Source organism: Dasypus novemcinctus, chromosome 18 (assembly GCF_030445035.2).
Source record: "Dasypus novemcinctus isolate mDasNov1 chromosome 18, mDasNov1.1.hap2, whole genome shotgun sequence".
Classification (NCBI taxonomy): domain Eukaryota; kingdom Metazoa; phylum Chordata; class Mammalia; order Cingulata; family Dasypodidae; genus Dasypus; species Dasypus novemcinctus.
Window position 1 is genome coordinate 68,995,958 of NC_080690.1, and position 15,248 is coordinate 69,011,205.

The 15,248-nt window shown below is 50.3% G+C and overlaps 2 protein-coding genes across 13 annotated transcripts in view; both read left to right on the forward strand.

Annotated features, from left to right (window-relative positions):
- The first annotated feature begins 3,969 nt into the window (after positions 1-3,969).
- LOC101425176 (zinc finger protein 34-like) lies at positions 3,970-15,079 on the forward strand. Its single transcript, XM_058280513.1, has 4 exons — positions 3,970-4,112; positions 5,665-5,850; positions 8,799-9,176; positions 9,986-15,079. Exons 2-4 carry the CDS (start codon positions 5,743-5,745, stop codon positions 10,685-10,687), a joined length of 1,188 nt encoding a protein of 395 aa, XP_058136496.1. The 5' UTR covers positions 3,970-4,112; positions 5,665-5,742; the 3' UTR covers positions 10,688-15,079.
- The window catches only part of CARD8 (caspase recruitment domain family member 8), a 101,516-nt gene continuing 97,014 nt past the window's right edge, over positions 10,747-15,248 (forward strand). For all 12 annotated transcript variants that reach the window (XR_011646387.1, XR_011646388.1, XR_009181641.2 and 9 more), the window contains exon 1: positions 10,747-15,239. The gene's annotated coding sequence lies outside the window, so the exon portion shown is untranslated. The remainder of the gene's footprint in view (positions 15,240-15,248) is intronic.

Sequence of the window (15,248 nt, forward strand, 5' to 3'; positions counted from 1 at the left end):
CGCTCCAACCCCTTATACACACATTTGTATATACAACTGAAAAGTCAGAGGGGAGAAGCAACCCATATTCTGTGATGCACTCTGAAATTATCAATATTTACTCACCATATATAATCTTTTTTTGAGGTACTGGGGGCTGGGAATTGGACCCGAGGCCTTAAATGTGGGAAATTGGCATTTAATCACTGAGCCACTTTGGCTCCCCTGCGTTGTTTTTGTTCGTATGTTTTGCTTGTTTTTGTTTTTTCTAGGAGGCACCAGGAACCAGACCCAGGACCTCCTGTGTGGGAAGCAGGAGCTCAACCTTGAGCCACATCCACTCCCCTACTCTCTCTGTCTCTCACTCTGTATATATTTATTTACCACCACCCCACCCCTGAGGTGATTCCTTTATCTGTCTGCCTGTTGTCTGTTCTTTAGGAGGCACCCGGAACCAAACCTGGGACCTCCCATGTGGGAGGTGGGTGCCCGATGTCTTGAGCCTCATCCACTCCCTCTCTCTATATATATATATTTTTAAAGATTTATTTATTTATTTAATTCCCCCCCACCCCGGTTGTCTGTTTGCTGCGTCTTGTTTCTTTGTCCGCTTCTGTTGTCGTCAGCGGCACGGGAAGTGTGGGCGGCGCCATTCCTGGGCAGGCTGCACTTTCTTCTGCACTGGGCGGCTCTCCTTATGGGCACACTCCTTGCGCGTGGGGCTCCCCTACGTGGGGGACACCCCTGCGTGGCATGGCACTCCTTGTGCGCATCAGCACTGCGCATGGGCCAGCTCCACACGGGTCAAGGAGGCCCGGGGTTTGAACCGCGGACCTCCCATGTGGTAGACGGACGCCCTAACCACTGGGCCAAGTCCGCTTCCCCTTCTTTTTTAATATATATATATTTTTTATTTTTTAATTATCTTTTTAAAAAGTTAATAGATCATGCGAAATGTTACATTAAAAAACTAAGAGGTTCCCATATGCCCCACTCCCCCCACCCCAATATTTGTCCTTTTGTGTCTGGTTTATTTCACTCAACATGATGTATTCAAGGTTCATCTGTGTTGTAGCAGGTATCAGAGCTTCATTCCTCTTTATGGCTGAATATTACTCCTTTAAACGTATATACTTTTCCTAATTTGGGGATTATTTTTTCACTTTCTTGATGGGGTCCTTTGCAGCCTGAAAGCTTTTAATTTTACGTGCAATTTGCCTATTTTTTATTTTGTTTCTCTGCTTTTGGTGTGAGGCAGGAATCCAACTTCATTCCTTTGCATGTGAATTTCCAGTTGTCCCAGTACCACTTGTGCCAAAGACTGTTATTTCCCCTTTTAATTGTCTTGACACACTTGTCAAAAATGAACTGACCATAAATGTGAGGGTTTATTTTTGGACTCTCAGTTCTATTCCATCATTCTATATGCCTATCCTTATGCTAGTACCACACTGTTTTGGTTACTCTAGCTTTGTAGTAAGTTTTTGTTTGAGATTTTTTATTTCTCTCCCCTCTATATATTTTTAATGTTTGTTGCAGCCCACTAAATTGATTTCATGCCCTTGTAGTGTATCATGGCCTGGATTTTGAAAACACGGATTCCTGCTTCTGGTCTCTATTTTATTTTGTTTTCTGAATGACCTGCACTGTCTGTTGCCCTCTGAAGACTTTATTTATTTATACCTTATTTTACTTTGGAACACCAAGGAGCAAGGCTCTTCCTCATCTTTGGTTTGTGCTTTGGAATACTTGGGGAGAAGCCCAAGACTCTAGTCAGGGAATCTGGGTGGAGTGCCCCCCACCTGCCAAGCACTGGGCAAGGCATTGGGAACAAAACAGAAGTGGGCCCTGCCCTCTCAGAGCTTACAGTCTAATGGGAGGGTAAGTCATTAAAGGCAGACATATATAGAATAAAGAAAATAAAACCAGGTGATGTGACAGTGACGGAATCCACTTTAGATAAGGTGGTGGGGAAGACCTCTTTGAGGAGGTGGCATTTGAGCTGAGCTCTCTAGGATTAGAATTAGCTAGCCATGGGAAGATCTGGGGGAGAGCTATGTAAGCAGAGAAAACATTACATTTGAAACCTAGGTAGTAGATGAAAGAGTTGTAAATCTTTTCCTTCTCCATTCAAAAGAAGTCTGTTCCCAGCCCCTCCTGAATCTGGCACTAGGTATTATTTGACCAAAGACTTCAACAGAAGTCATGCTGTTCAATTTCTGAGGCTGGGCCCTTGGGAGATAGACAGCTTCTGTCTTCGCTGCTTAGAGAGCTTATTGGAGCTCAGCTGCCATGAGGAAAGGTGCGCGCAGAGGACGGCTCTCTGCTGACAGTCCCAGCTGAGCTCCAGCCAGTCGCTAGCACCAACTACCAGCTGGGTGAGTGAGGTCAGCTCGGGCTTTCCAGCTGTCCCAACTCCCGGCCAACACCTCCCGAATCAGAATTGCCCAGGAAATCCACAGAAACACGAGAAATAAGAAACCATTCTTTTAAGCCACAGAATTGTGGGGTGGTTTGTTATGCAGTGATAGAAAACTGAAATAATCTAGAATCCAGAAAGGGCTTGTCGAAGTCAGAACCTATAGAAGGCCAGCATGACTGGACTGGAGTCAGAGGGTGAGAATGGTATGAGGTAAAGACCATGTAGCATTTCGCCTGCCAAAACAGAGTTGGATCTTTATTCCAAATGTATTGTGAAACTCCTGGGTGATTTTAGGCAAGAGTAACATGTCCTGAAGAACTTCTTTGTGGCTACTTTGAGAAGAGACTGTAGGGAGCAACGGTGGAAGTGGTTGCAGGCAACCTTAAGAGAGATGCCAGGGTGATGGTGCCCTAAAGTCAGGTGGTGATATTCGCGGAGACAGAGAGGTACATGGATTCGAGAGATGCCCGGAGATAGAATGAATCAGGACACTTGGAGAAGCACTGGTCCAATGCAAGAAGCTAGGCATTAAATATGTGAATAAAATACAGCAACTAGGCAAGGTAGGTAAATTCTAATTCCAGCTCTGCTATTTACTTGCTGCGTGACCTTGGGCAAGGGACTGACCTCTGTGCCTCCGTTTCCCTATCTGTACAATGGGAATAATAATAGTATCCGTCTCAAGTTTGAGATTTAACTGTGGTAACCCATGGAATGGCTTGTTCTGTTCCCCAACGTTACCTCACTGAAAAAATGGCTTGAAATTAACTGCTGAAGCAGATGAATTTCAATTGATTAATCTCAGATGATTAATAAATTGTGGGCCTGTGTTCTTTGTGGTAACAATTGACAGGAGATGGATAGTAGCAGCTTTTCTCCGTATAGACATGCAGAACTGTCTACACAGCTCCCCACATGCTCTTTCTGGCTTATTCAAGTACCTTGCTTGCCCCATGCTGGCATTTAATTAGTTTTTGACTACATTATACAATGTGCCATTTGGTTTACACATAGGATCATAATCATCCCCCAAACCCCAGGATGTGGGTATTGTGTTCGTTTTCCAGCTACAGAAACTGAGAGGTTCGGTGAGTTGCCCAAGGCCACACAGTAGAGAAGGGATTTGTCCCGTCGTTCCCCGCCCCCCACTTTTCCATGGTTCTCATTTTAGCAGGCAGAGGGCCTAGGAGTCACGTAGACCTGGGGCCCCAAGACGGCTCTGCCACATGCTTGTTGAGGTTCATTCTCTCTGAGCCTCAGTTTCCTCGTATAAATGGTTGTTTTGAAAACTGAAAATAATGTGCTTAGATTGTCTCATACATGCTCTTTCAAAAATTGGTCGTTATATATCAGCCCTCCTTTCCCTTTTTTTGAGAGATCGAAGCTGTGGATTGACGTCTGAGGGGAGTTTGGTGACGTTGCATAAGGAGTGCCTCCAGTTATTGGTGTCAGACCGGGGCAATTTCATTTTTTAAAAAAATCCCCCCTGGACGAGAAATACAGTACGCATGCGCTTTCGGGCATACGGAAGTGCTTTTGCCCCGATAGATGGAGAGTCCTGTGAACCGGAAGTATACCTGGATGGATAGGTGCGGAGCGCAGCGCTAAGTGGGGTGGGGGGAGCAGTAGAGAGGCGGCGAAGTTCGGGAAGAGAACGGCTGAGTCTGAAGGGCACCCGGGTAGCGCAGCTGACGGCGTCGGCGGCGGTCCGGTCAGTTCCTAGCTGAACAGGGCCTCGCTTCATGCCTCGTCCCCCTCCTTGGGTAACGGTCTCGCCCAATTCCCGTTCTCTTCTGCCACTCCAGGACATAGCAGAGGAATGGGGCAGCTGGGTGGGCGAGACCATTGTCGCCGAGGTCGGGGGAAATGTAGGGGATAAGGCGACCAACTGGCTGGAAGAGGAACGGAAGGGGCTTCTGGAGACCCTAGTTTGAGGAATAGGGCGGTACCCTGGAAGACCTTTGTCAGGAAAAGAAGGCGGGCTCTATGGTGGGGGAGTTCATTGGGTGGCAGGTGGGAGGTACGGGTGGGTGAGTTCATTGTGTGTCCGAGTGAGGGGGATGTCGTTGGTCGGAAGAGACCAATTATTTATGGGGGGGATTTGGGCATTCTTGGAGGTGATCTCTGCGTGTGTGAATGGGGAGAGTCAGAGTGAGTGTGTTTGGGGTGATGGGTTTAAATTGTGCTTTGAAGCAGGCGTTGGATTCAGAGGCTTTGGGAGGACACAGCAAATATAGGGGGACAGGTGTTAATGCCCGTGGTGAAAGAGTTAAGCATCTACTTGCAAATTGAGGGGTAGCGTATTGGAATGTAAACTCCACTGGCAAATACACCCAGAGCGAAGCTGGAGAGAATTGAGGGAGAGGGTATCAAAAGAACCTGGAAGTGGGTTGAGAGGCTAGACCCTGCCCTGGGAGCGCCAGGGAAGTCAAAGGGAGGGTTGTTAGCAGGAGAGGGGCAGGGTCAGATCTGGGTGTAGAGGTCATATGGAGTCAGGGGTCATATGGAGGATGGCCTGGAGGCAGGGAGGCAAGAGAGGAGGCTGGGCATATGGTCCAGACAGGAGAGGAGGCCTCGGCTGGAGCCGGGACAGAGAAGGAGACAAGGCAGAGAGAAAAACCGGAGGGTCAAGGGGACTGATGGCCTTTGGCACAGTGACTGGGTGGGCAATGAGGCCATCCACAGATGGGAACCCGGGAGGATTAATGGGTTTGGTGGAAGCCACTGAGGTCATTGTAGAGGTGGTGAGTGGGAGGGGTCTGCAGGTTGCCCCAGGGGCTCAGGAGAGAGAGGTCACGGTGCTGTCAGCTGTGGTTGGTCCCTGGTGCTGTGACCGGGAAGAGACAGTTGGGCAGAGGGAAGAGCAGGGAGGGAGAACCAGCTCGGAAGCTGTGGCTCTGGGGGCCTTGACACCAGGTTGAGGAGCTCAGTTTTTCTCCTAGGGGGTGCTGGGGAGCCACGGGGTGGGGACGGGGAGCTCTGTGAGCAGGGGAGGGACAGGGACTGCTCTGGGTCATAGAAAGACCCCTCTGGGGCTGAGTGAGGAGTGAACTGGAGGCCAGGAAGCTGGGGAGGAGGCGGCTTGACGCTCCTGGGGCTCAGGGATGTGGGGATGAGAGAACAGTGTGTAGCTGGTCCTGGAGACAGACAGTCGCCCAGGGTTCTGGCCTGGGCAGCTAGGCAGGTGGTGGGAACTGGAGGAGATCTCCCCAACCCCCCAAACACATACGAAAAGCGTGAGACTTGCCTTCTCTCTCCTTCAGTCCCCTTTGCCCCCTCCTCACGGTCTGGAGCTGACCACCAGCAGCCCCACCTCCTCCCCATCTCTGCGACCCCACCCCATGAAGGCGGGAGATGGAGAAGTGGGTCTTGGAGACCCACCAGACGGTCAGGGATCAGATCCATCTCAACTGAGGACTGTCCCCGAGGAACCTGAGGTCCCAGAAGAGGTGAGTTTCCTCCTGCCCCGAGAAGTTGGTTCTGAGTAGAAAGAAAACTTAGAGAATTGGGGGTGTGAGTCCCAGCTCTTCCACTTCCTGGCTTCGTGACTTGGGCTGCACCCACCCTGCCTGAGCCTCAGTTTCTGCTTCGTGGTGGTTGTAGGAATTCTGAGAGATGGTGCCAGGTGCAGAGCAGTTGCAAGTAAAATTTTTTTGGACCTAGAACAAGAGTCGATGGAGATACATGATCATCCTGGTGATCAAACTTGATAGCGTTTGAGAAAACGTCAATTCCCTTGCTTCCTCCTCCTTTTGCATTGTGTACGTCTTTGCTCAACTGTCACCTTCTCATGAACTTTCCCAAGTCATTCCCCTTAAAATGACATCCCCCAAAAACAGTAAAAAAAAGAAAAAATGGCACCCCTGGCATTTCCTATCCCTTTCCCCTGCTTCATTTCTCATTTTTAAAAGAAGAAACTGTTGTCTTCAAGCTGGTTTTAATAAAAACTCACGTATTTATGCTAGTTGTAAAGAAAAGGTTGCATACTAGCTCATGGTAATGAATATTCCTCTATGGAAGCTGGTTCTCATGAAAACTTTTTTTCACTCAGTTCATTTCAAATTATTGTGTACAAGTCAGTTTTCATGAAAACGATTGCAGTCAAGCTAGTTTTGATGAGAATTCACCTGACTTACTTCCCTTTTTATTTATGTATTTATTATCTGCCTGCCCACACTAGAGGGCAGGAGTCTGCCTGGTTTGGTCACTGCTCTGTGGCCAGAATCTACAGCCGTGGGTTGGCACCAGGCAGGCAGTCAGGCTGTGAAATGGTGAGGAGCATGCCCTCTCCTGGAGCTTGGGATTCAGGAATCAGTTAGGCGAGATACTCATGGGTAGGTACTTTTCACCAGCCTCCCCTGGAGATTCTAATGTGGGTGTTCGGAGGACCATGCTTCAGTCCAGTCCAACCCCCTCATTTCTCAGGTGAGGAAACTGAGGTTCAGAGAGTCCTCTCACCTTCCCCAAGGTCACACAGCATGTGGACAGCTGTGGAGGCAGCCTGGTCTGGGTCTTAACCCAGGAGGAACCAGCCATTGCTGAATGATGTTAGAATCTCTCCTGCCTCTCTCTGGGCCCTTGGGTCGCCAATCTGTCATCAGTAGAGCAGCAGGGTACTGCTCTTCAAATCCCAGCTCTGCCTCTCTTGGCTGTGATCTTACCCAGGTTTCTTAGCCCTCCTGTTCCTCAGTTTTCTTCTCTGTCAAATGGTAATAATATAGTATCCATCTCACAGAGCAAGTTTTCAGTGAGTTAATAGCCAAGTGCTCAGAACAGTGCCTGGCGTCCTCTAAGTGTCCAGTAAACTTTAGCTAATGGCATTGTCTCTAATACCGTAGCTAAGGGTCGGTGAATATACTGAGGATCAGGAGAGCACGGCATTGGTGAGGGCTGGCTTTAGAGCCCAACCTTCTGGATGTAAATCCTGGCTCTTCCGTTTCCAGCCTCTGTGACCTCAGGCAAGGGACTCATCCTCTCTGAGCCTTGGTTTCTCTGGAGATGAGTGCATTATTGTGAGCACTCGATATAGTGCCTAGTGCTAAATAAATGGCAAATATACTTTTTAAAAGTTTTATTTTAGTAACCTATACAACTCAAAATTTCCCATGTTAACCACTTTCAATGGTGTTAATTGCATTCACAATATTGTGCTACCATCACCAACATCCACTACCAAACTTTTTCCTCACCTCAGGGAGAAACTCTGCACCCATTAAATGACTGCCCATTTCTCACACTCCTTGTGTAACCTGTAATTTACTGTCTGTAAAACTACCTGTTTCTGTCCTATGAATTAACATATTTTATTTCATATAAGCAAGATCGCAAGTAAACTTTTTACCAGGAGAATCCCCTCTGTGTTTGGAGTCTCGGCAGCAAATGGCATGAATTAGTTTCCTATTGCTGCTGTAACAAATAACCATACACTTGGTGGCTTAAAACAACACATCTTTATTTTCTTACAGCTTGGAGGTCAGAAGTTGGAAATCGGTTTCAATGCCCCAAAATCAATGTTGACAGGGCCATGCTTCCTCTAGGAGAACCCCTTTCTATGCCTTTTCCCGCTTCCAGAGGTGCATTCCTTACATGCCTTGGCTCATGGCTCCTTCCTCCATCTCCAAAGTCAACAGTGTAGCATCTTTGCCTTTTTCCACCTGAAATCTCCCTTGACTTCCTTGGCATTAGGACACGTGATTACATTTAGGGCCATTCACATAATCCAGACAATCTCCCCATCCCAAAATCCTTAATTTAATTACATCTGCAAAGACCCTGTTACCACTTAAGGTAACATTTATAAATTCCAGGGGTTAGGACATGGATAACTTTGGGAGTCCCCCAACTCAAATTTACTTAAGCAAAAAAAAAAAAAAAAGGAAGGGAAAAAAAGGTAATTTATCGCCTCATCTAACCACTTTACCTGACCAAGAAACCAGCAGCCATTTGGGGAACAGACCCGGGGTGGGGTGGGGGGCGGGAGTGGGCTGAGGCTGGAGACCAGTAAGGAAGCAGCCGCAATGGTCCCGGCAAGAGATGATTTGGGCTGAGAGGAGGGGGGTTGACTGTGGAGCCGCTAAGTGGACTGGTTCTGGATGTATTGTCAAGATAGTCCTGGCAGGCTTGCCCAGGGGAGGGATGAGGGTGTGTGAAGCGTCCAGTTTTTACCCAGAGTACTTGAAGGAAGGAAAACACTGCCTTCTGCTGAAATGAAGAGTCAGGAGGCGAGGGGATGGTGGAGGATCTGGATTTGGGTATTACCCCATTGAAGCCGCATCGCCATTCCGCCAGGGAGGTACCGTTATCTCCCCGTTTTACGGATGAGCCCACGGTCACGCGGCTGAGCAGTGGCGGGTCGGGGGATGCCCAGGGACTGAGCCCCTCTCTCCTGCTCTCCCAGGCGCCCGGAGGAGCTAAGGCGGAGGCTCCGGCCCTGGTGCAGCTCATCGACGAGCACGGCGCCTACTCGACGGCGCGCCTGGTCTCGGACGCTGCGGCCGAGGAGGGCTCGTCCCCCGGCGGCCCCGAGCCCCCCGTGGGGCTGGTGGGGCCCAGGCCGTTCGGCTGCGCGGCCTGCGGCAAGGCCTTCAAGCGCGCGTGGGAGCTGCTGAGCCACCAGGTGGTGCACACCGCGGCGCGGCCCTTCCGCTGCGGCCTGTGCGCCGCCGCCTTCAAGCGCCACTCGGACTGCAAGAGCCACCGGCTGGTGCACAGTGACGAGCGGCCGCACCGCTGCGACGCCTGCGGCAAGCGCTTCAAGCGCGCCAGCAACCTGCAGGTGGGCAGCGGGAGGGGGTCCAGGACGGAGGGGGCGGGGCCTGCGCGGGTGGGGGTGGGGCAGAGCTGCGCAGGTGCCTGGAGGTGGAGGACCGCTAGGTGGTGGCAGCGGCGGCGGAAGGTGAGGGGAGAGGTCTAGAGAAAGCAGGCTTGCCGTCGAGGGAGGTGGCAACTTGAATGGTCATGAGATGATAGGATATGGGGGCAAGGGAGAAGGGGTCAGATTTGGAGGGAGGGGGCCCTGGCAAGGGAGCAGTGTGTGTGGGGTGCGGGGAGGGCTGAGGTGGACCGAGGCGGATGGGAGGAAAGGTTCTGGGGTCATCTGGAGACAACTCTGCCCTAGGAGCCCTCCCCTGGATCTCTCATGTTATGGGTGCTGCTCTGACCCTGTCCTGGCTGCACCCCTCCCTGTGGGGCCGAGGGGATATGCCTCCCGTACCAGGGACCCTGAGTTTCCTGCAAGGAGCCCCAAGCTGCCTCCAGGGTCTAGGTAGGCCCCGCTGCCAGGTCCACCGTCCCAGCATGTGCGCTTCGCGGGAGGGGTGACGCCCCAGCTTGGATTTTGGGCTGGGCTGCCCAAATGTGCGTGCGTGTCATTGTCAAGGTCTATTTGTCCAGGTAGGGGGGTTGAACATATTTTATGTTTGTTGGCTTGATTTATCATTTAAAAAAATGTTTAGACATCTGGTCTGTGGGCCTCCATTTGGCCTCTTGCCCTGGAACCTGCAAGGGGCAGGGGATCTACCTGGAGGGTGTGCCTTCCAGGAGTGAGCCGCTGCCCCTCACACTCTGTCCTGCCCCTGCCCCCAGGAGCACCGGCGCATCCACACCGGCGAGCGCCCCTTCCCCTGCGCGGCCTGCCCGAAGCGCTTCAAGACGCCCTACGAACTGCACCGCCATGAGCCGCTACACGCACCTTCACGGCCCTTCGCCTGCCCGGACTGCGGCAAGGCCTTCGCCGCCGGGCCTGCCCTGCTCCTGCACCGGCGGCAGCACTGCGAGGACAAGCCCCATGCGTGCGGGGAGTGCGGCAAACGCTTCACATACGGGCACAGCCTGCGGGTACACGAGCGCGTGCACACGGGCGACCGGCCCTTCGTGTGCCCGCTGTGCGCCAAGGCCTTCAAGCAGTCCAATGCGCTGGCCTCGCACCACCGCGTGCATTCCGGGGAGCGGCCCTACCGGTGCGCCACCTGCGGCAAGGCCTTCAAGCAGTCGTCCTACCTGGCCATCCACCAGCGCGCGCACACGGGCGAGCGGCCCTACGCCTGCGAGGCGTGCGGCAAGGCCTTCTCCAGACCCTCGCTGCTGCTGCAGCACCGCCGCGTGCACAGCCCTGTGCGCCCTTACGCCTGCCGCTTCTGCCCCAAGCTCTTCAAGGACCTGGCCTACCGTGCGGTGCACGAGAAGGTGCACACGGGAGACACGCCCTATAAATGCGGTGTCTGTAGCAAGGGCTTTGCGCATCCCAGCAACCTGCTGCAGCATCAGCGGGTGCATCGGGATGGGTGAGGGCGTGGGGCTCAGCGGAGGGCACAGTGTCCTTGGAGCTGCAGTGGGGACTTTGGGAGCAAGGTTAGCCATGTCCAGCTGAGGCCCTATCTATGGGCGGAAGTATCCACAGTGACGTGGCTGTGTCTGTTCTAGATTTGCCCAGCCCAATATTAGCCAGTAGCCACGTGTGGCTGGTAAGCATTTGAATTATGGCTAGTGTAGCTGCAGGTGTGATTTGGGGGTGTGTAATTTAAAATTTTTGAAATAGTTCAAGGCTCACAAAAATATAACCAAGACTTCCCATGCACCCTGTCATCCCCCAGTGATAGTATCTCAGATAATGATAGTCCAGTGTCAAAACCAGGAGGTCCATATTGGCCTGATACTGTTAACTCAGGTAGAGATCTTATTTGGGTTTCACCAAAAATTAAATGAATTTTAAAATTTAATTCTAATTAACTTAAATTTAAATAGCCACAGGTGGCCAGCTGCTGCCATATTGGGCAGCAGAGGCATAGGACATGAAGACACCAGCAGTGAGGTGTCCTCAGCTGTGGTTTGTGACATTTTAAAAATTACACGTGCCCCTGAGAGCCATGAAATATTCTTGAGTAGGACTTTGCAAAGGGCCTTTCAGAAAACCATTGGTGCTGAGGTCATCCTTAGGGGGAGGGCTTCCTGTTGGTGGGTTATGGCATTTTAGGGACATCTGGCCAATCACAAATGCGGGTGGGAGCTGGAGGAACCCGTCTCCAGCATTAGCCCTCCCAGTTTCAGCCTTGCACGTAGACCATTGGCGTTAGGGCTTCCCAGGGGAGTTTGTCATGGTCTTAGTTTGCCACAACTACCACACACCGGTTGGCTCTAACAGCAGGAATGTATTTTCTCACGGTTTTGGAGGCTGGACGGCCAAAATCAAGGTCTCGACAGGCCGCACTGTCTCCTGGAGTCTCTCCCCTTTTGGGACTGGCTGGCTGCAACCCTTGGTTCCTGGATTTGTAGCTCTGCCTCTGTCATGGCCATCTGCCTCTTATATCTGTTCTCACTTCTGCCGGATTCTGGCTTCGACTTCCATGCCCAGTTCCCTTAGCTTATGAGGACTACAGTGCTGGATTAGGGCCACCCCCATCTTGTTTAGCCTCATCTAAATAGGATTTTCAAAGACCTTCCTGACTCATGAGCATGCATTTTAACTGACAGCAAAATCTTCAAAGGTCCTATTTACACACGGGCTTACACTCACTCTCTGACACATCTTAACACGTTCGAAGATGCTGTTTACAAATGGGTTCACACCCCAGGATGGTGGTTAGGATTTGGACTTGTCTACCTAGAGCCATCATCAGTGAGTGCCCCAAGCCCTATGGTTCTCTGCAGTATAGCGGATTCCAAAGTGCTCACGAGAGTTTTTGCTTATGTCACTCTGCTGACTTGGTTTGCAAAATATTAACTAAGATTTCACATGCATCAAAGAGTTAAAAGCTCCATCATACAGTTCAGGAATCCTCAATTACATGAAGACAAGTGCAAGGCCCCGGGTGTCCACCCTTCCCCAACCGCTGAAAGCACTTTGAAGCCTGAATGAGATCACTCCCTGGATACAGGTAATGATTTTGCAAGCTAGATTTTGATGGCATTTTTACAAAATTTTAAATATCACCTAAGTTGTAACTAACCAAGGAAAAGGGGTATGGGGTAAAGCACTGTTCATTTTAAAATTCACTTGAACTTGAGGCCCTAGTGGAGGGGAAAGGGGGTCTGCTGTGCTTGCATGTGCTCCATGCCATCTCCTTTGCTGTGTTGGCCTCCCTGGTCTGAGATGGGGAGGGAGAATGAGAAAAGACATGGTTGATGATGTTCTCTCCCTGGCCCGTCTATGGATTCAGTGAGGATGAACAGTGTAATAGCTCCCACAGCTCACTCACAAATGTCTCCAACAGGCTTTGGTGGTCCCCTTAGAACTGGTAAAGGCCATGGACTCTGGAGCTGGGCCATCTAGATTCAACTCCCAGCTCTGCTACTTGTAATGTTAGCTAAATAACTTAACCATTCTGGGCCTCATTTTCCTCTCCTATAAAATGAAATAACGGTACATTTCTCAGAGGGTTGTGCTGAGGAATAAATCGATTCACATCAGAAAAACACTTAGAACAGCACCTGCAACTGTATCCCACGTGACCCTTGTGTAACAGCAGTGGCAGCATCTTTCTGCTGGCCTCCAGCTGGTGGTATCACACCACGTTCCTTGTTGCGTTGACTCTGTCCCACACCTACCCTAACCTTCTGAACGACTAGACCTGAAGTCCTATCAGCTTTCTGTGGCCCCTATTCTCTGTATCTCTTGGGCATCAAGAGCTAGGGGAGATGAAACTGGTCTTCTATCCACCTGGCAGTCCACCAGCATGACTTTGCTCCCCATCGCTGTTTCCCCTGGTCTATTGGTTGGGAAACCCCAAAAGGCAGCATCCAAGCATCTTCTGTTTTGTTCTACCATTGCTTAAGGCATTTTTCTCATTTACAATTATGAAGATGGTTGCCATGATATCTGACTGGTCTACATTCCATCTAGCAAGAAGGAGAAGAAGGAAAATGGAGGAGGTCCAACCTCTTTAAAGGCACAACCTGGAAGCTGCTCACATCCTATTAGAACTTAGTTACGTGATCTCACATGGCTGAAAGAGAGTTTGGGACAAATAGTCTTTATTCCAGGTAGGGTTGTGTATCTGGGTAACTTACAAGAGGCTCATGTTTTGTCCATTCAGGTAGCACAAGGGCAGGTCGTTGAGTTCAATGGCAGAGAAGATGTTTAATTCATCTCCCTTGCATGCAACCCTAAGTTTTCACTCCTCCATTAAGGGAAAGCTCATCTTCATGAATGTTTTTCTCCGGTCATTTCTCAAATTGGGGAGTGAGAATTGTGTGATAGAGTCTGCTGAACTTGTACCTTGTGGCAGGCCATGCAAGGACCAGTAGACCAGCCCCAACTGCTGGCAAGTCTCTGACATTGAACTGTGAGGATAATGTGTTTTGTTCTTAGCTCTGGATCTTGATATCCAGTTCTGGGAAAAGAGCACCTAAGAGCTTCCTGCTACAACCCATTTTCCAGATGGGTAACTTTCCTGGCTGCTAAAACAAATACTATGCAATGGGTTGACTTAAACAACAGGAATTTATTGGCTCATGGTTTTGAGGCTAGGAGAAGTAAAAAATCAAGGCGTAATCAAGACAAATACTTTCTCCCAGAAGTCTGGCATTCTGGGACTGGTTGCTGTTATCCTTGGTCCTTGACTTTTCTGTCACACAGCAATGCACATGGCTGTCTCTCCTGGCTTCTTGGTTCCATTGACTGCCGGCTTCTTCCTGTGGCTTTCTCTTGTGTGCATCTGAATTTCATTCTGCTTACAAAGGACTCCAGTAGTAGATTAAGACACATCTTGATTGAGTTGTATCACACTTTCACTGAACTAACTTCATCAAAAAGTCCTATTTACAGTGGGTTCGCACTACAGGAATGGGTTAAGATCAAGAACATAGCTCCAGGCCACCACAGTAATTGAGACTCATGGAGATTGGAAATACCTAAGGCCTTTTAAAAAGTGGGTGGTGGAGCCAGAAATGAATTCATTTCTTTGGAATCCAGCCCTATGATGTCATGCTGATAAATAGGAATCCTTCCTTAGAGCTGCCATAGGGTCCTCAAAGACATGGAACCCACCATATCTGCCAGTTCTACGTGCCAGCTATCCTAGAAAGATCTGGGGGACTGAGGACCAGAGTGAGGATAGAGGTTATCAGTACCTCTATAATGGGATCTTGGGAACAGGGAAGAGGGAGGGGAAAAACGGTAGACTGAGTCACTGTAGCATGCTGTGAACTTGCAATTAGATTGACTTAACTATTAACCCAAACTCTACTGTTTATTAGCCATAACCTTAGGCAAGTGAGCCTCTTTACATCTTAGTTTTGGGATCTGTTGAATGGTCATAACAATAGCACTTAGTAACATCAGTTTATTTAATCCTAGCAAGGTAGATTTTATTACCCCATTTTACTGTACTGGGATTCAGAGAAGTGACGTTGTTCCCCACCTTAATTCCCCTGCCTGCCGGCCCTTAGTAACCTCTTTGCGCTATAGCCCTTTTTAGCAGCAGCTTATGCTGCTGCCTCCCTTCACCCCTCCTCCCAGCCATTGTTATCTTCCCCCTCCAGCCGTTGCTGTTCTTCCCGCCAGTCCCACATTGCCAACATATAATCTGCCTCCTTCCTTAGCCACTGCTTACCTCATAGCCATCCGCCCACTTCCACCTATCCACTATCACCCCGTAGCCAGCCTGCCCTAGCTCCAACCCCTCCCTCTACCCAACCCTATATAACTAAGGGCACTTCCTCAATAAAGTAGACCTGCGCACAGCCCTCGTCTCCGTAGCGTTCTTCCACCGCGCTGCGCGTCCCCACCACACCTTGAGCCGCCTGCTGCCGGCTCAAAGGGCCCCCGGCCCCCCGGCAGCTACCCCTGAGCCAGCTGAGCCAGCCGTCCGCATGACGTAATTTGCTGAAGCCCACACAGTTGGTGAGTAGG